Genomic DNA, 22369 nt, shown 5'->3' on the forward strand with positions numbered 1-22369 from the left:
TGGATATCAAATCAAAATACTTCAATTTGAATTTGGCGAACTTGGAGAGACGGTTAAATGCAAACTATCGGTTTCTCGTACAAGGCAGCAGTTGTAACTTCCTGAGAAGTTGAATTTAGACGTTAGGATCTTAAGGTCACTTGTCTAAGCTAATTTCGTCCTTTTCTGAGGTAAAAATGAGGGAGATAGTCCATCTGCAAGCAGGTCAATGTGGAAATCAGATCGGCGCAAAGGTTAGTTCTCGTTATCCATACGTAACTAGCTAACTTGGGTAGTAGCTACGCTAACGCTGTCTAGGTAAAATTAGATATCTGACGCTAAATAATTGGACTAAACCGTATAGGTTAACGAACTAACCCAAATTATTTCACATGTGGATTCAGATCATTTAAGAGCGTTGAAGTGTCATTTCTCAGTTTAAAGTAGACGTTTTGCCCTGTGTTAGCTTTTATGTTACCGTTAGCGAGCTAGGCTAGGCCCGCTGTATGCGTTACTCCGTGTGATTGTGCAGTTCTGGGAGGTGATAAGTGACGAGCACGCCATAGACCCAACTGGAGCATACCACGGAGACAGCGACCTTCAGCTTGAGAGAATAAGTGTGTATTACAACCAGGCAACGGGTAAGAAACGTTGTAGTCAAAATGTTTAAATTCATTAACGTTACCACCTAGGATGTCTGGCTACCTGCCTTTTTTTTTTATTAAATCAGGAGGAAAATATGTCCCTCGAGCCATTTTAGTGGATCTGGAGCCAGGAACAATGGATTCAGTGCGCTCTGGGCCATTTGGGCAGATCTTTCGGCCAGACAATTTTGTCTTTGGTAGGAAATGTTTATATAATATTATTATGACATTTGTAGTAATATGTTTTCTTTATAAGCATGTATTAGGTGTTTTGTTAGCACACAGAGGAAGGCCTAGCGAACTACACTAACCTCTGTGTGTGCAGATCACACTCCTCACTAAATTACCATTATAAATACTCATTAATAGTGTTGATATTTATTTTGTGAACTCTTTCCTAAAAATTAATTCTGTCAAATTAATGATTTGTGTTTGTTTGTTTTTTCTACACAGGACAGAGTGGTGCAGGAAACAACTGGGCAAAAGGTCACTACACTGAAGGTGCAGATCTGGTAGACTCTGTGTTAGATGTGGTGAGGAAAGAATCAGAAAGCTGTGACTGTTTACAGGGGTTTCAGGTCACTCACTCTCTGGGCGGGGGCACTGGATCTGGTATGGGAACCCTGCTGATCAGCAAAATCCGTGAAGAATATCCTGACAGAATTATGAACACCTTTAGTGTCGTTCCCTCCCCTAAAGTGTCAGACACTGTAGTAGAGCCATACAATGCCACTCTGTCTGTGCACCAGCTTGTCGAGAACACAGACGAGACCTACTGTATAGACAACGAGGCTCTGTATGATATTTGCTTCCGTACACTGAAGCTCACAATCCCTACTTATGATGATCTGAATCACTTGGTGTCTGTTACTATGAGTGGAGTTACAACCTGTTTACGGTTCCCAGGGCAACTTAACGCAGACTTGCGTAAGCTGGCTGTCAACATGGTTCCTTTCCCCAGGCTGCATTTTTTCATGCCAGGATTTGCCCCCCTCACAAGCCGTGGCAGCCAGCAATACCGCGCCCTCACGGTGACTGAGCTCACACAGCAGATGTTTGACGCAAAGAACATGATGGCTGCCTGTGACCCTCGACATGGACGCTACCTGACAGTAGCAGCCGTGTTTCGCGGGCGCATGTCCATGAAGGAGGTGGACGAGCAGATGCTGAACGTGCAGAACAAGAACAGTAGCTACTTCGTGGAATGGATTCCCAACAACGTCAAGACGGCTGTCTGCGACATTCCACCTCGTGGGCTGAAGATGGCAGCCACGTTTATTGGAAACAGTACAGCCATCCAGGAGCTGTTCAAGCGAATCTCTGAGCAGTTCACAGCCATGTTCAGGCGCAAGGCTTTCCTTCACTGGTATACGGGAGAGGGCATGGATGAGATGGAGTTCACTGAGGCAGAGAGCAACATGAATGACCTGGTATTTGAGTACCAGCAGTACCAGGATGCTACAGCAGAGGAGGATGGTGAGATGGAGGAGGGAGAGGAGGATATGGGCTGAAAGAGGTTATATTAAAGTCTGGTACAGTTTAAAGTTTCAGTTCACTGCCTTTTCTGTTGGCATAAAAGTTGAAAATATTTTGACATTTGTTTAAAGTAGTACACCAGAGGAGTTCAAATCTGTAAGTTGTAATACAACATTTTTCATTAAAGTGTTGTGATTTTTTTTTTTTCCATAGCCAAGTACTGTTATGATTTTTACACTTACACTCATTGTCATTCAGATTTCTCATCTTTGGTTCACAGATGTTGTACGTTAATAGTATTAGCAATGTCATTGATTTTTGCATATATACATAATTATTTCTGCCAATATTCAAAACTGCAATTATAGTTTACCTTTAGGATCATATTCATTGGCCGATTGTTAACACACTCAAGGAATTTGGTTCCAGCCTTTGCTGATGCTTGCGCAGTATAGACTATACAGACAATAAACAACATAGAAGCAATATAGAGATTATATAAAAGAAACCACACAGTGCCAGTGTATGGTAGTCTTAATAATGCTTCACACAAATGAAATTGTACAAGTATTTTTACAAAACTATTTAGATGTGAAGTAGTAGCTATGGCATAGCAGTGAATACTGGTTGACTATGAGGGTGATGGCATGAAAGACAATTTAAAGTTTAACAATATATTAAATAGGTTGAAGATAGCTGAAATTGGACAACTTGGTAATTAAAATTAATTTTACTGGGTATTTAAAATAGCTTTGATAAGTTCTGTAGTTAAGGTACTTGACTTGTAATCAGAAGGTTGCCACTGTTGGGCCCCCGAGCAAGACCCTTTAATGTAAATGAATACAACTTGAGCAATTGAGGGTTAAGGCTCAGGGGCCCGGCCGTGGTACTTTAACCAATAGGCTTCCGTTGTCCCTTTAGTACTGAGAAATGTATTAATTCTCTGTCTAGTGAGGAAAATTTTTAAGCCTTCAAAGACCCTGATACATTTGAATATGTGAGGCTCAAGCATGGGATGGGTTTGTGATCTGAATGTCATTGAGCTCAACTTCCTAGTTTTATCATGGATAGCTATCAGAGAGGTGCTCTGTGCAGCTCTAAATGATACATTTCATCATTTACAAGAAAGTAATTTTAATAAGGTAGGTTAAAAACTGATCTGCCCTTTCTGTGCACAGTGATGTATCTACTATGAGAAACAGTACAGTGATGAATGAGGCTATATTGATGTGTCATAAAAATGAACTCTAATAGCATTTATAATCACTGAACTGCTAAGGTAGTGCAACAATTTAATAATGTGACACTAATATTGCTAATATCATCTAAACATGTTTTGGTAAAAACCCCTTTGCAGAAAGACAGGTCAGAAAAATCTTCAGAATGAAATTAAATGGCTTAATTTATTTCAAATACCAAGTATAAAGTAAATAAATAAATGTTAATAAAGCCAATAATCCAACTGTAATTCAGACTAATTTTAAAACGACTTGATTGTTGTCGCTAATGAAGTAACAAAACTATTGTCACTTGCATACCTCTATAAAAAAAAGTATAAATGAAAAGTAACTGATTATATTTTGTAAATTACATTTCCTCTCCGAGTCAGTTTTTATACTGTCAGTCTTTGGATCTAATTAGTGGTTGGATGCACATTATTGTATAAGATTCTGAGTATGTACAAGTACACTACATTTTCTCAACTAATAATTCTGATTAATTGAAACAATACAAATATGAACAAAAATGAATACACAAAACTTCTATGCTGCATTATTTATAATATATACAGTTTAAGTCTTCATCCATGATCCATTGCATAGTTTCCTCAGTGTTCACAGTCTGCTTTGCAAGAAATTTCTGGAAAATTCATTAGAAACAACAAATTATATTGATTAGTGTAATATTAGTATAATACTCAATAAAATCCATTTCATTGATATGCTGTTACCTCTTTAATCCCCAATACATTTTAAATTGGGTCTCTTAAGAGACATTGAATCTTGAATCTCATTCAAGAGACATTCAAAGTTCAGCATATGTAAAGCCATCCCAAAGCCACTGTATTAGCAGAGCACCTCGGGATAGAGTACTCACACAAGAAATTATTCCCAACACTAACCTTGGCACTACTTCCTTGATATGCTATTATTAATAGCAGAAGAGAGCAAATCTACCAAACAAAGTGGTCTGACATGCAATGAGAAGTATAGGCATAAAGAAATCACTATTAAAAAAGAAACAATTGTCAGCAGGTCAGTTAACAAACAAGAACCCCATCTTAGATTCTTGGTCTGATCATTCCAAAGGCCATCGGTTGATCAGGTCAGACTGAGATCCTGAAATTAGCTCCCCAGAGTGGTCCAACAGTAGCCTAGCACTGCCCAGATAGGTGCTGCCCACTGACCTGAGCCAAAGAGGAGGGATGCGAATATACAGATGAGAAGAGCAGAAGCAGCAGAGTGCTAATGCAGCGTCTCGACTGGTTGGCCAGAAGAAACTACAGGCTGCCTACCTGGGACAGGGAAGGGTAGTGGCAAGATGGTGGGGAGATCTCTCTTCCACAGGGGCTAAGAGAAAAGAGCATCAATACCTGCAGGAGTAAGAACCAAGGCCTGCAGCAAGTCAGACAGCGAGATGATTCCCCTGACTACATCCTCTTTGTCCACTAGAACTAGACGATGAACCTAGAAAGGAGTTGACATTTCATAATGGGATCAGATGGTACACAAGTGAAACACTGATGTCTTCTGTGAAGAAGACCAAGGTTAGCTTTCAATTAAACATGTAGTCTATACTCATTATATTTAGATACAAAAGCATTGTTATAGCATGTTTATGTAGCTAATAATAGGTTTTTATTTATGTATTATGTAGCTAATAATAGGTTTTTATAATAGGTATTTTGTGTTCAGAAAACTGTTCCTTAGATTCCTAAAAAAATGTTTAAAAATCATTAGTTCCTAAAATTAGAATCTGGCTTACCTCTGCTTCAGCTATGCGATTAATTATGATCTCCAGGGTTTCATGTGGGTAACACTTTAGCACACCTTCAATGCAGCATGAGCGGCCCTCGATCGCTTCTTGCATTGTCATGTTCAGGTTATTGTAATTTTTCTGAGCAGCCAGGTTCTGCAGCCAACAAAATCATTCCTTTGGTCAGACATGGCGGTTTTATTAAAGGAATATATTCTACAGAAAGTCTAGGCTGCTGAATTATTTGTGGGTATTTTTCTATATTTTATATCTGCTGCACAAGTGTTGGTCCCCTTACAATGACATCAAACCGGGAGTAGAGCGCCACAACTTTTCCTGAAGACAAAACGGACACATTTCAAAACTCTATGCTTCAAAGTGGTTTTAACATACAAAGGTCTGTTGTCTCCTTTCTTGTGACATCTAAGCAGAAAATACCTTGTGCATTCACAACGGGCAAGGCTGATACTCGCCGCTCAACAAATATTGATAAAGCGTCATAAACCGTTGCCGTCTCCTGGACTGTGGCGATACTCTTAAAGGTCCCAATTTCCGCCTCCTCAATTCGCTTTTGTAAGAATCTTGGCTTTGGGATCATGGAACCCTGAGGAATGGCCAAAAAGCATTATTCATGTAATTCATATTATAATACCTTTGATGCTGATTTATGCAAATGAATTACTGTAGAAAGATTTTATAAGGCTCTTACAAAGATGTGAAGAAACTTCAGGATGCGTTTGTGGGTCAGTATGTGCAGAACATTCCCCGATTCTGGATCTATAACAGGCAGCCTGTGAATCTTATTCTTCAGTAAGGAGTAAATGGCATTGAAGAGGCTGACGGTGGGAAACACAACTCTCTGTCACTCTGGGACACTGGAAAGAAAGAAAAAAGAAACAAAAGACAGTTGCAGAAATAGCTTTACCTGGATTCAGGGGTGATGCTGATCAGAGAGGTTAGGGAGTACTGAAGATAGACCGCTGGAACAGGAGAGAAGACAGAGGAACTTAAAATAAAATAAGTCTAGTTTGATATAGGAGAATAAATATAAATATGAAGTATACACAATCACCCCTCCAGGTTTCAATCTTGTGCTCTTCCAACTCATAGATCTGAACCTAAAACGGCAAGGCAAAACAAGACCAAATAAAGCCATTCTTGTTTCCTCGATCCACTGGTAATGTGAGTACTAAAAGATTTCTTTTCAGCAAATAATAACTGAGAAACAGCCTCATTTTGGAACCATTAAACTAGAAATACTTACCATAGGTGATTTGTAATATCGGTGGAGAATGTTAATAAAATCTGTTATAGTAAGCATTCCTGTGAAGATACAAGTACAACATAGATAATAATTAATTACATGCACCAGTTAAACAGGGGCAAAGCAAATGCAAAGCTCACTCTGCTTCTGTTGGCATAGCGATAGCTTCTCATTCTCAAAATCTTTGTGGAGAGATGTCTCATGTAGTGACTATTAATATCCCTGGGAAAGGTTCTGGGTATTAGAGCACTGTCCCGCCATGTCCCATCAGCCATTGGACTCCAGAGGTCCCCAACTAAAGTTAGAACTTTGGGACCAGAGTGGCAGAGGGGATGAGTCTGCTAGATGAAAATAAACAGTCCAACAAGTGCTGAACTGTCGCCCTTGGCTTGCTCACTGGGGGCGTTGACTTGGACGTTTGTAAAGCTGCTTTGTGACAACATGTATTGTAAAAAGCGCTATCTAAATACATTTTGAACTGGCATTTTCAAGAGGCTTGGTCATCCAGTGATAGGTTGGAATTTTACAGGTGTTTCTTAACAGAGATACCCTGAGTATTTAGGTATAAGTGTAATAAAGTACATTAATACCTCTGGCAAATTGCTAAGCAAAGCCTATAATTAAGGACATATGTAGGATGGAGAAGCTTATAAGCTTATTGTGGTACTTTAAATATTTAATTAAAATACTTGCTTTCAAAAGAAGCAGGAAAATGAACAAAATGCATAAACAACAGTTATGATTCAGATCGACTCTTTATGAATTGCTATTATGAGTAACCTTGAATTCCAAAGAATACAAAATTGCTTGGATTGACAGAAGCACTGCTGTGAAAATTAGCCATCCATTTTGAATAAAGTTAACAATTTGTTTGACTTCTTTCCTCACAAGGGGGTATGATGCAGAAACGAAGTGGCTTCATAGAGGCTTGAGGGCTCCCCAGTGCACAAGTAGCTAGTAAGTAATGACACAACCACATTATGGGCTATGTTTAATCAAGCTTTGCCATTCCTTGCCTGTTGGAAGGTATATTAAGTATGTCTTGTTTGATCATTAATAGCTTTAAACAAAGGCACAAAAATCACTTTTATCTTGCCAACTTGATGAATTTAATATATACACATCTTCACTTTGTTGCTTTGAGAGCTTATCTGAGAGAAGGATTATCTGAGCAGTAGCAAAGTTTAGGCAAAACATCTGGCTTATAAGAAAGTGACAGAAGCCATATGGGATCTGACCAAATCACCACTGTATTCAATTCCAAACTTGACCCATGTACCTACGAAACACTGCTGTTTGTTGTTCCATAAAGGTGCAGCTCTGACTCCATTAGCAACTAATGCGAAGAACGCCTTCTTTACCTGCATTGACCAAAGAGAAATGTGCACAAAACTGAGAGCTAATATGTGTCTTAATATCAGTGTGATTAAATATGCACATATGTAAAGCTAATATGAAAAATAAAATGTAGTGTAAAACTAACAAACATAACTGTTGTGTTGCAAGTTTAGTTGACTTTTCCCTCCTCAAACTACAGTTAATATAGATGTCTTGAATATTTATTCTACATGTTCTGAATAGTAACGAATAGCAGCCAAGTCACTAGATTGCCTGTGGTATTGCCTGTGGTATAAATTAGTTCACCTGCAGTGTTGTATCAAAAATGACCAGTTTGGAGCTGGTTGGAATGGCATCGTAGCAGCAGTGGCTCATGAAGAACTTGGTGTAGGCGTCTGCATTGGGATCTCCAGCAGGTTCTGCAGGGAAGGGCAGTGGAAGAAAAACCCTGCTGCAAACTGGTCAGTCTGACTCTGCACAAACTACAGTATAGGCTAATACAAATGACAATCAACAAGCTCTGCTCAGCAGCACCTACACACAGCTCTTGGTTTAAGAGAATAATCATTTTCATAAGAAAACAATATAGAAACAAATGGACTATGAATGTGTGGAGTGCTTGTGAAATCTAGAAAAGATGCATGTGAAATTCAGCTCAGAGTAGATACCTGTCATCTTTACTGTAAGGCCCTCAGCATCCATAAAACTGACCTAAGAAGAAGGTAAAGAAATAAGCCACTGTACTACAAGTGGGAAAAACAGTCCACACAAGATGAAGACCAAAGTATTCTTTACTGCAGCCAGTGGGCCAACAATGTAATGCTCACATGACTGCTATAATGTATTGTATCTCTTTAAGTAGATAAACTGTCTATTCCAAAATAACCAATTTGAGTCATGTCAACATTTACTGTGACTGGTTGAACAAAACATATTTCATTCATGAGATACATCCATATACTTTTACCCAACACTCTGGCCCTGAAACAGGGGCCAAATGTCTCAACAGCATTCACCATGTCCAAGCAAAACTATTGTACATACAATACACCAAAAAGACTTTAACAGACTGGGGCAGTGAATTGTAACCCCACCTCAAAGCCTCTGTGATCTGTAGTCAGGGGATGTTGGTCAACATTCATTGAACATAAAAGTAATTACAAAACGTCACACAGCACACTTACATTGCACCCATTTCTTGTTCTAGTACAATGTAACCCAGATATTCATGAAAGCTATGCACTAAAAACCAGTCTACTACCCATTTAAAGGAACCAGACTATAGCCAAAATATTGCACCTGTTGCTGGAACATGCCTCTTACACACACACACACACATTTATCTTACCTCAGGGATGTGGTCCATGTCTGAGGCCAGGGGCTTAAAGACTGGGTGAGGGGAATGGTGAAGGAGAGGTCTTTACTGCCTGCGCTACCACATACTAACCATGTTCCAACTGGTCCCCAGAGCAGCGCAGCAGGGTCTAAATCAGGAGACGACCCAGGCACTGAAGGGGCCCACTCTGCCCAGAGGGGGAGGGGAGCCACAGATGCTGAAGTTACTGACTGTGTGTACACAGCAAAGAGGGTGGGCCACAGGGCTCAAATTCCCAGTCAGGAACTGGTGCAGTAACTCTGGATATGAAAATGACGGTTATGGCCCACTTCTATGGTGCTTATGCAGGCAAATTTCACTACGTAGTTTACAGTGCCAAAAGAACTTAACTCACACAACAATCCCCAAAAATAAATGATATGGCATCCAGATTAAGATTTGAGCCATCTTGAAAGCTCATTCAAGCTTGACCTTTATTAACATGACACTGGTATTTAAGATATTTATGACAACTAAATTCATTTACAGTGCATGGAAATTAAGTAGGCAGTTAAAAAGTATGTTGTTAATATCAAAGGAAGCCTTAGAGAGACACTTAAAACAGCTGTTCAGGCTAAAAAAAAAACAACAAAAACAAAAAACAACAGCCTTGTTTAGTGCATTCTTTGCTTGAAAGGTTTCATACTCAGTTACTGGTAGCAGGAAAGCGTTTTAGAATTTCACTATGCCATTATAGAAGTGGCTATTTTTACCCCATGTGTCATGATGAGTTACATGGCTTTTTGCTTCTGGCATTCGCCTCACTAGCCATCTTTCAGCCTGGCCCAGCACTACAGACTCTGAGCACATTTACTAGACTAAACCAAGCATGAAATCTCAGTGCATTTTCAAGTGCCTGCTGTATACCATTATAGCAAATAAAAAACACACACAAAGTGGACAGCTAGATACTGATGAGTACAATGTAAAGCCATGTGTAGTGATCCTTTATGTCTAGCCACCCCCAAGGAACCAACTATTGTCAGCGCCACAGTACCAAAATACTGACCAGTTGTAAGAGTAGCGACATACTTAAAATAATCAGACCTAGGTATGTCAAAAATAATTACAGGAATTTTTTTTTTATTTCAAATCATTATTTAATTAGTATTATTTGTTGAATTTTTTTTGCTCTCACTAACAAAAAAAACACAAAAAATCCCCCCCACAACCACTAGTTACATTCATTCAAATACTTTTAATATGAAAATCCTAAACCAGAAGTTACTTTCCTTTAATTGAAATGCAAATCATTCATGACTCAATTCATTTCTATCATCATCATCATCATTATTATTATTATTATTATTATTATTATTAATAATAATAATAATAATAATAATAATAATACAACTTTTTTCCTCCAAAAATTCACCTGCCAGTTAGCAGAACTAGGTCCCCAAAAGTTAGGTGGACATAAAATGTAAACAACAGGAAAAGGTATCTGATTGGCTCATGCACACAGGCATGACTCTAGATTCACTCCCCTCAAGCGAATAAAAGCTTACATATATAAACTTATCAGAATGTGAACTCCAAAGACATCTACTAGTCTCCCCTTGAAACACACACCTGTGGTCTTGGAAAAGGCAACATCCATGAACAAACAAACTTGGGTCGGCCAGCAATTTCTAGTAGATTTTTCACATCCAGCCCCTCTCCTCCATCTTCCACCTTTGGACCTCAGATCCCCTCCATAAGCTGTGCTAGTGTGAGAGTTTTTGTGTTTTGTGGTGTTGGCTGAAAGCCCTACATGTCTGCTCTCCTGAATTTAGATGGCTGGCTGTCAGTGACTGAACTCAGGCTTGAGTTCATTGAACCCAGGAGACTCATGTCTGGAAGACTGGAGGTCAGTGACTGAACCTCAGGGTCAGACCAATCCTCCTCCTCCTCCTCCTCTTCCTCCTCGGGTCTTACATTCTGACTCACTGTAACACTGAGACACAGACAGAGAAAATGAAAGCAGAAGCAGATTTTGATGCACTTCAGCAAAACAAATGCAAAACAAATAAAAAGAAAAACAAATGTGAAAAGAAAGGATCTCAATAGGGATGTGTGTATGAATGTGTGTGTGTGTTTGTTTTTTATTCATACCTTGATTTGGTTAGTTCTGTTTTAGCAGATGTGACACTGTGAATGTCAGATCTGTATCCTTTATATGATTTTGAAGACCACTGTGAATCAAAAACACAATCATCAGTTTTGGCAGTTCAGATAAAACTTACTAAGTCCGACTGCAGTACAATAATCCATACTCGAATACTCACACGATGCTCATTGTCATCAAGGTTTCCCAAGTGCACTTGTTTCTGACACAGACTCCTCAACATTTCAATACCTAGACACCAATAAGCATGTGTCATTGATGGTTGACCATATATTCTCTCAGAAGGCATCAAAGCGCATTATGGTAAAAGCTACATGAAATGCTCAAACTTCATAAGACCCTATCCACACCCACAGATCAGCAGCAGATAGGACAGTAAAGGTCACTCCCACACCTTTGCTCCTGTCTTGGCAGTATTTCTGTTCCCACTGGTTGAGAAGGATGTTGAGGTAGCGTGTGTGCTCGAAGAATCTGAGGTAGCGGGACGAGGCGGGGGAGGGGAAGACGCGCTCAAACTCCCCCTGACGACTCAACTCATCTTCACTTTCAGCCAGCACACGCACGTCATTGGGGGTCAGCACATCCAGAACTGTGGAGCAGAAATCCTGCAAGCCCAGTGAAGAGAAACAGTGTCCACCATACACGTCACACAGCGAGCGCCACAGACGGAAGGGCTCCACACACCAACGACACATTTACGCACCATGCTCACGGCAATACAGCCCTGAATTATGAAACCATCTCCTGATCTTAAAAGCTGTGAGTACCTGGTCCCTGAGGCACTGGGTGAGATAGAAGGCTCTCTTCACTTTCTCGTCAGCGGACAGGTCTGATCTCGATCTCGATCTCTCTCGCATTGCTCCACACAAACTGAACACAGCAATGCAAGCAGATTTGATACTTAGTAGTAAAAATTAACAGGAATTATAGGTATAGACATAATTAACAAATTCTATACAAGCATTTGTTCAAATATCTAGTTTTGAATAATAAGAAATATTTCTAAAAATCAAGAATGCCACAACTATATGTTAAAGTAGGTTTAGTTTATGGTCAAAGACACCTAGTAAATGCTTATGCAATACCACTTCTAACCTGCTGGTGGAGCCACCGTCACTGCTGCTGGAGGGAAGGATGTCTTCTTTCTGAGGGAGCACAAAGCCAGCCAGGTTCAGCACATCCCGGATCATCTGGCCCTTAACGCTCACATCCAGCGCACTGTTGGAGTGCAGGCTGTACAGTGAGAAAAGAGCTTGGTTGTAATGAAGACAAAATTTTCCCGAGCCTCACTCCGGGGGTGCTGCACATACAAACCAAGTCCCTGACAGGCCATTGTGCACTCTGAATAATACCAGGTATCCTTTGTACAATGTCAGAACAGACCGTGTCATTTTAAGATATTTTAGACGTAACTTTCAATTAAACATTTAAAAAAGAAATCTTGCAATTTGCATGCTGCAATCACCACATAATTGTTAAGTAATCTCAATCAGACTGGCTTAACTGGTTTCTGAGACTATGACATTTTGTTATCCATAGAAATGGCCCATATATAAAAAACAACAGTATCAGAAACAGTGTTCTTCTTAACATATCATTTGGCACCCCAAAATAATTCCAGAGATAAAAGACTGTGCGCGCGCACACACACACACACACATTGGGACACCAAGGAGGTCTTGACTGACTACATCTTAGCAATATGACAATGAATTGACTGAAATGTTGAAGAAATAAAACACAAATCTAGTGCATGTGAAACTGGGGGGAGAGGCTTGGGCACTGTGTATGAGTGCACCTATATTCTCAGACATCAATCTGAAATATAGCACAAAAAGCTACGCTTTTGTCAAACCTTTTACCTGGGTGAAATGTTGACCTCCAGGACCCATGGCTTTAGGTTCTCATCCAGCATGATGTCAAAGCCAAACAGCTCATGACAGCTGTATGGAGAACGCACGTGCAACTTCACCAGTGTATTCACATATGGGTCTGACCTGGTAATGAAGGGAGGACGCCGTCACATTAAGGAAAGAAACAGCACTTCAATCTGTTTAGAATGGAGCAAACATGGTGGGTTTAAAAGACAGGCAGGCAACACATCAAAGTCAATTCGACACAGAGCTCACACACGGAGAGCTTTGTGTTCATGAGTAAAGCCGAGAACAGGAGGTTTGCACAGGGGAACACCTACACAATCTGCTGTATAAGGGTGTGAGATTAAGTGCTTTTATTTATTTATTTAGTTGTTTTTTTTTTACCTAAACATTTTTTTTTTAATCTGAGTGTGTGGCTAGTAATGTGTTTTGTACTATCCAATCAAATCACTAGCCGTTTCCCTTTAAGGGGGATTTTATACCTCCCTAAAATCCCCTGTCTATAAAACAACAGTTTATGTAGAACCTGAAACATATGTAGATACAAAACTAGCTAGTAATCCAGTCAGCCATTCAACAATCACAAGAGGATTAAGAAAGAAACAGTTGAATACTTAAGATGAGTCAAAGTAAAATGAGTTATGGCTTCACCTGTTCTTGGCAATCACAATTATGTCAGTCATCTGTAAATCTGAAGTGTCAATTAAACATTTTTAGTTGTCTTCACACCCGTTTCCCATGAGCCTTAGCTCAATGTTCAGGAAAATATAGCTGTTCACAAAACAGCAGACTCCCTGTCTCACCAAACAGAAATTCGTTTACAAGGCTAGCACAAAGGCCAGGTGAAAGACACATGCGGCATCAGGCCCACTCACGCAATGATGGTTTTGATGACCATGTCCTTAATCTTCTCCCAGATAAGAGTGGTGTTGATTCCTCTGGAGCCCATGTAGTGCCACAACGCTTTCAGTGCCCTGCAGGCAACAGAGCTGCCATTTAACGATAATCCTAGATCATGATGGTCACTGCTAATAGCTAAAGTGAGGCTCTAGACAGGAGATCCTGATCTTATATCAGCATAACAAGCAAAATATCAGCCTGTAGGGTAAAACATGACACACTGAGAGCTCAAACTCCGAATAAAAAAAGGTTATTTTCTTAATTACCATTTGTGGCCCTGGCAGGCTTTATCATCACTGTTGGTCTGATACTCTGAGTTCTTTTTGTTCACACTGTAGTTTGTCAGGTGCATGAACTTGTTGCTAAGGGTTTTCATGGAAGAGGAGTATCTGAAGAAAAAGATAGTAAAAGGAAACAATACTTATATTCAATTAAACAAAATGTTCTTCAAATTAAGTGTTTTATAAGCTAAAGAAAACCGTATTATGATGTTCATGGATAATTTTCGCTTCATTTACTCACTTGCAACTTGCAAAACGGACAAGTCCATCATTAAAGATGTAAACACGAAGTGGGTCATAAGAGGTCACATAGACATAAACCCGCAGGTCAAATTTATTCCCACTGATGAGGTAGGGTTTGTGAAGGTATCTGTGAGGATAAAAAAGTGCTCAGAAACAGGAAGCCAAAGCAGCTCATTCAAGCTCAACTAAAACTCTATTAATCAACAGTAATGCTCTGCCCACTCAGCAGGTTTCCATCAGATGTTTTCTAATGAGTAAGCTGGCTAACTCATTATTTTAGAAAATACCCTGTCTGATAACTTTTGAAAAACATCTGAGCCTGCAAGCCACTAAAGCTCACTTTTGTACGAGAAGCGGCCTCTTGCGTGGCATTTGACTCCACTTGTGAATAACCTGTATGCCAATCCCTCTGGCTGATGCTGGCTGTGAAAACAGGGAAGCAGCAATTCACCAGTGAGGATGACTATGTGCAGAAATTAAGTGTAGAAAAGAGAAGCAGATTCCCAGAGGCCAGCGAGTCCTGTGGTACCGGTTTGATGATCCACTTTTGCCGGCCCCCTCCGTCCTCCCAGGCTTTCTTCAGAAGCTTCGTGTCCTGTGGGAGGACAAAGGACCGTGGGAAGAAGCCAAACTCCAGCTTGCCAAAGTGCGCCTGCATCTTGGACAGGTTCCGCCACAGACGATCCTTTCGTCCGATCTGAAAGGACCCTGGAAAATGGTTCAACTTCCAGGAAGAAACAGACAGATTTGTAAACTCACATTAAAGAAATGAGTACAGTGCAGTTTGTAAGTAAATGGACAATAGGGCTCATCTTAACTTTAACCTCCTAGTCATTGTGTCATTTCAAATTCAGTGTGCTACACAGCCAAAACAACAAAAGTTCAATGATGTCTACTGGTGGTTTATGTTAGTGGCGGTTAATATAAAACCTAGTCTGATTTCTGAACCATTACCTTCTGATACTTTCGTATGGTCTTGAACCCAGGTGACTTCATATGGTGACCCCAGCAGCCCAGCCAGTCATAACACTCTGGAACAAAGTGCCTTTAAATGAGTCTCTACAAACTCAGGACAAAGACAGTGAAAGGCTGATGTGTGTAGTGGTAAAGGCAATCTGGTATACCTGCACTGTCCGATATAAACTTAAAAATTACATTTCTGTGACAAAGTTGAGTCCATGAAAAATAAGAAAAAATGAATACTGAATTACTCTTGGTAACTTTAAAGTGTGACCTCGCGACAGTGTGCTTGACTATATTAGGTGTGACACTGCTCATCTTCCACTTCAGGAGTTTCCTCTGTTGCAGAGGCAGCAGTTCCACTGCAGGGCACACAGACACACAGCATGGGTAATAATTTAACATTACCACAAAAAAACAGTAGCCCTCGATTTGATTTAAGAGCCATTCTAACCACATCTTGATTTATAATGCACAAATACAATGGAAAAATACACCTGGTAAAAACTGATAGCAGGATTGGGGGGGGGGGGGGCGGACAATGTAGAGGGTGAATGAGATGGGTGTGTGTGTGCTCACCCTTCTCACTGGCAGTACTGAAGTACAGGGTTGGGGGCATGAAGGGGAACAGGCTGGGCACCAGTGCTGGCTTCACCACCCGTTCATCCTCTGGCTCAGAGCTCATCGGCTCCTCAGTACTGCAAAACACACCCACACAGACTTTACTGCTATTACACAGAGAAACTAAGATGACTAACAAACAAGTTTCATAAACATTAATTACACACAGCATCAAACTTAAAGCTCCATTGATCATTAAACACTTCAAAACAAAACAAACAAAAAAACAATAAAAGCAATATGTTAGCTTTATTCTCAAGCCATGTGCCTAAGCCAAAGTCAAAACAAATACCAATCCATTCTCTAGAACCAGGCATGGTCGACCAAAATCTAATTTCAAAGCAACTGTTTATTAGAGAACAGTCAGCAGCACACAGACCACCACCTATGGGGAAAAACCCCTGAAATGTAACTCATATGATAGTCATGTAGAAAGAAGTTGCCTGCTCTGGCTCAGGATTTAAAATGATCAGTACTGACAGACCATAGCTGACAGTTTGAGGACTTTGAGAAGGAAGAAAAAAAAAACCCCACAAACTAACTCCAACTATAACTAAGCCAGCCTATCAGATGGGACATCTCATGACAAGTCCCACAACATCTAGCACAATTGACCTACAAGCTCATTTTCTCATTACATAGACACACTTCCCACTTTCATTACCAATTTACAATTGTGAGAAGTTTCTACTGGCCCCTGTGTTTTCTAGCTTTTCATGCACAGCAAACACCAGAACAACAACAAAAAGTCAAACAGTCCTTGGTGTTTACCATCACCATGGTAATGTAAGAGACTTAACAGAGAAGCATGGGAGAGGCAGCACTGTTGCAATGTATTCTAGTTTAAATAATGAGTTTTACTGTATGGAATCAAGTACATAAACTTTCTTTGACGTTAACTCAAAAACAAACCAGGGAGACAACCAAATACATTAGTATTGTTTTTTTAAAAATTAATGTAAAAATTTAAATAAATAAATAAATAAAATAAAATAAAAAAAGAGCAGGGTAAACATGCAGGACTAATCTAAAATTTTAAGTACTGAGTATCACATATATTTAAAACACAGTAAGCAGAAGCAAAATACCAATCACATAAATTCTTTAATATCACACAACAGCAGAAACAACAGAGTAATGGCAGATGCAGCAATATATCTTTGAGCATGGGAACTTCAGCCAAGAAAAGTGGATAATTTACTTTGTTGAGGCTGCCATAGATGTCGCTGAGAAGGCATCACAATCAGATCCATCTAGGGAATAAAAATAATGATTCTCTTTCACGTAATGCTGCAGGAACAATGACAAGGCTGAACAAAACCAGCCACACACTACATCAAGCGTGAGGCTAAATGAACACGAGCGTGTGTCTGGTGGGAGTCCTTACCATCGTCATTGCCGCTGCAGTCATTCTCCAACTCATCTGGAAAATCCTCCTCTCCAATCTTTAGAAGGGCAACACGCTCCTGACTGAGAGACAGCACACAGTATTAATTAATTCAATACCTTAACTCATCACATAGGTCATGTTAACAACCGTTGTAAAATTACAATCATGCTTATTGAAATAAACCAAACCAGATTTAAATGATTGAAAATGTATGCTCATTTTCAAACCATTAGTTAGAAAGAAGGGAATTACATTCCATTACATCAGACTGGCAACACATTTCCCTCTGCTGAAACCCACTGAACATTGTGAGAAAAGGCCCATGAGCAATAATATATGCACACAGACCAAACAGAACAGAACAAATTCATTTATACGCATACTCACCCATTGACCGCACGAGCATGTTCTTTGTCTTGGATCATAGGGCAAAGGTTCAGGTTCTCTTCCAAGATGTACTGAGACCTCCCCTTTGTGAGGTGTATGGAGGATATCTGATTTGTAACTGAGTAAACAGTGGGAGAGTGTAGGGGGTCTACTTTATGGCTGATCTCAGGAATGGCATGAGTACTGCACTGAGGCACTCCATCACTGAGAGAACTAGAGGGGTATTTTTCAGTTCTGGCGTCTGGACAAATGGCACTGGAAGTCACACTAGACTCTCCGTTGCCGTTAATAAGGCAAGAGGTTGAGGATTTCGTTGAAAAAGTGGCACCTGCGGCTGTTCCTGTTCCTGTCCTGGCTGTGCTAGGACTGCTGTGAGGACCAACGCTGGTCCTGAGGGGTGCACTCAGACCATTTATCATCCTGTTTCGCCCGTGTGCCATGCTTTTCGGGAGGTTTGGGATGGCTGCAGTGAACTCTACCTCAGAGCTGACCTTTCTCATTCTCAGAGGTGCTTCACTGGTGCCATGGCCCACACAACATTCCACCACATGTGCATTCTCTTTAGTGTCCTCAGCCACAATCTTCTCATACTGAGGCCATTCACGAGCGCCAAAGATATGGTTCAGAGGCACATCTGGGCATTTGTCCTCCAAATACGTGGACTTAGCTGTACCTCCTATGCCATCTCCCTTGTCTCCACTATTACAGTGAGAGGCAGACAGTATAGTGCTTTGCTTCTCCAAGTCCTTTGCTTCTCCAAGTCCCTCTAGTCTGACATTCATAGGCACTTTGGCAGTGGATGGTTGAATAACCCCTTTGCTGCTACTTTTAAGCTTGCTGTCCGTCCATGGATAAGACTGGTTTGTGGGCATGATCTTCTCGACTATGACAGATGCCCTGTGAGAGGAGGACTTGGGTGGAGAGGGACAAGTCAGATAAATAGAGAGCTGGGGTGAAAAGGACCTTTTCCCTAAAAGTTTTGACCTTAACCCGAGTGGGTTCAAGTGCCAGTGTGACTGATAGCTTGAGACAGATGCCTCCCGGCAGCAGGGGCTATGGCAAGCTGTAGAGGGGCAACATATATAAACTGAGCTCTTTGAGACCACGTTGGCAGCTCTTGTATCAATATTACCAAGACCGTTAGGAGGACGAGCAACTGCACTCCTGTCATGCACGACCCGTGTTACAGTGGTAGGTGCTGCAGGCACTGACGGATAGGCACACTGTGAAGAGATCCCTGAGGTTCGAAGAGGCTGGTAATACGCCACTGTCACATTGGGCCGCGATACAGAGTCACCGGGGGCTGCAGGGTGATGCCGTTCCTTCTCAGTGAGGCTGGAAGACACACGAGCATTGAATGAATGCACAACTGCAGACTTAGCTTGAACGACGAGGGCTGACCGAGATGCCCCACTCCTCAAATCTTCAGCTCCACTGGAGGCCATGAACTGCCATCGTACACTCCCCTGGTATGGATTCTGATACTCAAAGTGAAGGAGAAGTGTTCCTATTACTGAGACAAAGAGGAAGTCAAATCACAAAATGTTATCATATTAGATGTCTAAATAACACTGAGCAAACCCATAAAGCTGTGCTATCAATCACATAAATGGAATTCTCCTGAAATTAGTTTTTCAGCTCAATTGTCAGTTAAATTCCTTAACAGTATAAAAAAAAGCTAAATGATGCCAGGCAGTTGTTAAAAAATACTCATTTTATATGGCTATTTAAGATAGATTAAACTGCCTTGATCCGATAACCAGCTTCATTCTCATCTAAAAGTTCAAACGAACTTCACACGTTGTGCCAACTAGCTACTGTTCTAGCTACACCGTAAGCTTCTTAGCAAACTTACTCAAGCCATTAGCTAAATAGCTCCTCTATGTGCAAAAATTAATTGCTAGACTCGATTAAACATTAATACGTAGCCAGCTAATTTCAGGGCTTGACAGCGCTCACTTCTCTTCGACATGGGACTAAAGCCCCGTAGGCACTGGCCATGTGGTACTAACCTAGCTGTATGCAGGTAGCCCAACTAGCTAGCTAGCGCTACGCAAGCGGACCTAGCTAGGTTATCTTATCTTATCTTAGCTAGCGCACACGGACTGTACATTGTATCTGCCCTCACTAATCCGCAGAGCCCATTCACTGGGTTACACCGGCAGGCCTTTTTGGGCTTGAGTGAAACTATCATGGCTCAAACAGCCTAGCCAGATAGGTTAGCCAGCTAACGCTAGCTATCGTAGCTTTCTGAATGCTACCGATACCAGAACCCCCCCCCCGAAAGGTTAGGGAAAGGCAGAACTGGGAAAACACTTAACGCTAGCCATCTTAGCTAGCCTAACAGTTAGCTAGTTGTAATTCGGTATTGTGTGACTGACCGCTAAACACTCGCTTGTAGAGTTAGCTAGCGCTAGCTAACCAACCCAGGCCCTGTGCTGTGAAGCGAGGCTAAGCTAGCTAGCTATCTAACATTGTTTTTCTAAAACTCTTAACTTTACCAAAGCGAAGGCACAGCGGTTCGTACGATACCTGCTTACCTCAGAAAAACGACTAAATGTGTGTCTCCATTACGGAGAAGGGGCTAGACGTGCTGCCTTTACATAGCAACATCTTGTTCACGAAAGCCGCTTCCTTTTTTTTGTCGTCGCAGGCTTCTGTCCGCCTCCTAGCAACCACACACCAACACCAACCATACACCCACCATACACTAACCCTACACCAACCGCACACCAACTGCACATCAACTACACACCCACAGAACACGGCAGGCAATTCACAGCAGTGTTTTCCGCAATATTATGTAGCTACTACCTAATGCGCACTTATTTTAAATATTTGTATTTAATAACATAATTAATGGTGCAGTGGTAATGTCCAAAATGCTTTGCCTTGTGAATGTAAAGAGGGAAAAAAAATCTTCAGTTAAAGGATTATAACACGAAAAAGTCTTACATAGGTTAAGTTTGCAGACAGCTAACTAAACAGCAACAACAAGGCTACTAAAACTCGTTAAACAAAGAACACTGGAGTCTGTATGGCAACTTTAAACAAATGACCTAGCTAGATGTCTGGAGAGCTGAATTTGTTAAACAGAGTTCAATGGCCAAAACCTTTCAATTAGATGCCTAAGAAAGAGTTTTCTTTCTAAATAACCAAGTGCTATGAATAGTCACCCCTTGAGCAGAGTTCATACTGCCAGGTGCTCTGGTAATTAGTTGAACGTCCCTGCTGCAAACTCAACAAAGTCGATGTCCTTGTTACAGAACCTTTACTTTAAACTGAAGTAACCCAGTCCTACAACGTCTCATGCAATAAGAATGAAATATGCATAGTGGCAAAGGACCTGCGGTTCAAACTGTGTGGGGGTCATGCCACGACATTAACAACTGGCAATTAAATAAAAATAGTTGCCTGCTCTCCCACCTCTGAATGTATATCTGAACCACCGTATATTCTTTTCAAATAAGTCCATAAAACACACTCTCACAGGCCTGTATGGATTTGCTTAAATAAATAACATGTGATTGCTCAGAGAACATGAATGGACTGAAGCAATGTGTTTTCAGTTGACATGGGATACTAACTGGATAGGGTTACTTTTCAATTGCTGTACACATACTGTGGTTACACTGCCATGGAAAGTTGCCAGAGGGTTGCACACCCTCCAAAGTCGGACAGAAACAAGGGTAGCTTGAGAAGAGCTGATCTTGTCATGCTGTGTGAAGAATAAAGCGAGCTGACTTGTCACATATCTGACATAGTTACAACGATACTAAAGATTACAAAGCAGGCGTTCCAGAGGCAGCTTTTCACCTCTTTGATTTGGAGCTTCGATTATGTTGTATGAAACATACAAAAACTAACCACAAAGTCTTTTGGAGGTCATAGGATAGCATGATATTTGCCCTATTAACTCTGATTGGGTTATTTAATAAAGTTTCATTAATGATGCAGAACTGGGCAATCATATGAGACAACGACTCTGCTCTTACTTATACACACATGCAAAGAGGATGTTATAATTATTACCAAAATCCCTTGCTAATATTGAACTTCATCCTTATTGAATGAGAATGTGAGAACTGTCATTAGCTCAGAATGGTTTCTCTACATTATGTAGCAGTGGGAACATTTTGGGCCAGCAATAAAAGCTTGTTTTTCTTTTTTACTACACAGCAATAAAAGCTTCTTTACTTTTTTTACTACTGCTCAAAAACTATTAGACTACAGACAATCATTTGTTCATATAAGAAAACATTATTGAACATTATAAGGAAATCTTTTTTTATTCAAACATCCATGTTACAGTCGATCGGAAAATATGTATGTAGCACGAAACAATACACACACACACACTATATATATATATATATATATATATATATATATATATATATATATATATATATATATATATATATATATATATATATATATATATATATATATATATATATATATATATATATCGGCTCCTACACAATTAGGGTTTCAGCGTTTTTATTCGTTTTTTAAATGATTCATTATATTCCTGGCTTTCATAGTTTT

At 40.4% G+C, this 22369-nt stretch overlaps 3 protein-coding genes across 8 annotated transcripts; 1 reads left to right on the forward strand and 2 right to left on the reverse strand.

The window, feature by feature from the left end:
• Positions 1–176: 176 nt before the first annotated feature.
• LOC113578529 (tubulin beta-4 chain-like) lies at positions 177–3135 on the forward strand. The gene is made up of 4 exons (XM_027011833.3): positions 177–233; positions 512–620; positions 710–820; positions 1077–3135. Exons 1-4 carry the CDS (start codon positions 177–179, stop codon positions 2132–2134), a joined length of 1335 nt encoding a protein of 444 aa, XP_026867634.2. The 3' UTR covers positions 2135–3135.
• A 348-nt stretch (positions 3136–3483) lies between these two features.
• Positions 3484–9186, reverse strand: prkag3b (protein kinase, AMP-activated, gamma 3b non-catalytic subunit). 3 transcript variants are annotated; one of them, XM_027011835.3, is made up of 13 exons: positions 9026–9186; positions 8346–8388; positions 7984–8096; positions 7619–7700; positions 6340–6398; positions 6148–6193; positions 6001–6055; positions 5785–5911; positions 5514–5679; positions 5374–5411; positions 5085–5231; positions 4693–4786; positions 3484–4614 (listed from the first exon to the last, which is right to left on the reverse strand). In XM_027011835.3, the coding sequence occupies exons 1-13, from the start codon at positions 9041–9043 to the stop codon at positions 4565–4567; spliced, it is 1038 nt and encodes a 345-aa protein (XP_026867636.2). In that variant the 5' UTR covers positions 9044–9186; the 3' UTR covers positions 3484–4564. The 3 variants fall into 3 exon arrangements, with proteins under 3 accessions (XP_026867636.2, XP_026867640.2, XP_026867638.2); XM_027011839.3 differs by having other exon boundaries at positions 7984–8125; positions 9026–9179; XM_027011837.3 differs by having other exon boundaries at positions 7984–8128; positions 9026–9179.
• A 258-nt stretch (positions 9187–9444) lies between these two features.
• On the reverse strand, positions 9445–20543 carry ttll4 (tubulin tyrosine ligase-like family, member 4). 4 transcript variants are annotated; one of them, XM_081713519.1, is made up of 19 exons: positions 20359–20542; positions 17819–19331; positions 17429–17511; positions 17243–17294; positions 16000–16118; positions 15585–15782; positions 15415–15491; positions 14990–15184; positions 14801–14883; positions 14459–14587; positions 14203–14325; positions 13912–14010; positions 13022–13156; positions 12255–12392; positions 11927–12029; positions 11554–11764; positions 11320–11390; positions 11147–11226; positions 9445–10988 (listed from the first exon to the last, which is right to left on the reverse strand). In XM_081713519.1, the coding sequence occupies exons 2-19, from the start codon at positions 19261–19263 to the stop codon at positions 10802–10804; spliced, it is 3528 nt and encodes a 1175-aa protein (XP_081569645.1). In that variant the 5' UTR covers positions 19264–19331; positions 20359–20542; the 3' UTR covers positions 9445–10801. The 4 variants fall into 4 exon arrangements, with proteins under 4 accessions (XP_081569645.1, XP_026867673.2, XP_081569646.1 ...); XM_027011872.3 differs by having other exon boundaries at positions 15672–15782; positions 20359–20537; XM_081713520.1 differs by lacking the exon at positions 15585–15782 and having other exon boundaries at positions 20359–20537.
• Positions 20544–22369: the final 1826 nt, after the last annotated feature.

The sequence above is a fragment of the Electrophorus electricus genome, chromosome 4, assembly GCF_041902795.1.
Source record: "Electrophorus electricus isolate QZ-2024a chromosome 4, ASM4190279v1, whole genome shotgun sequence".
Taxonomy (NCBI): domain Eukaryota; kingdom Metazoa; phylum Chordata; class Actinopteri; order Gymnotiformes; family Gymnotidae; genus Electrophorus; species Electrophorus electricus.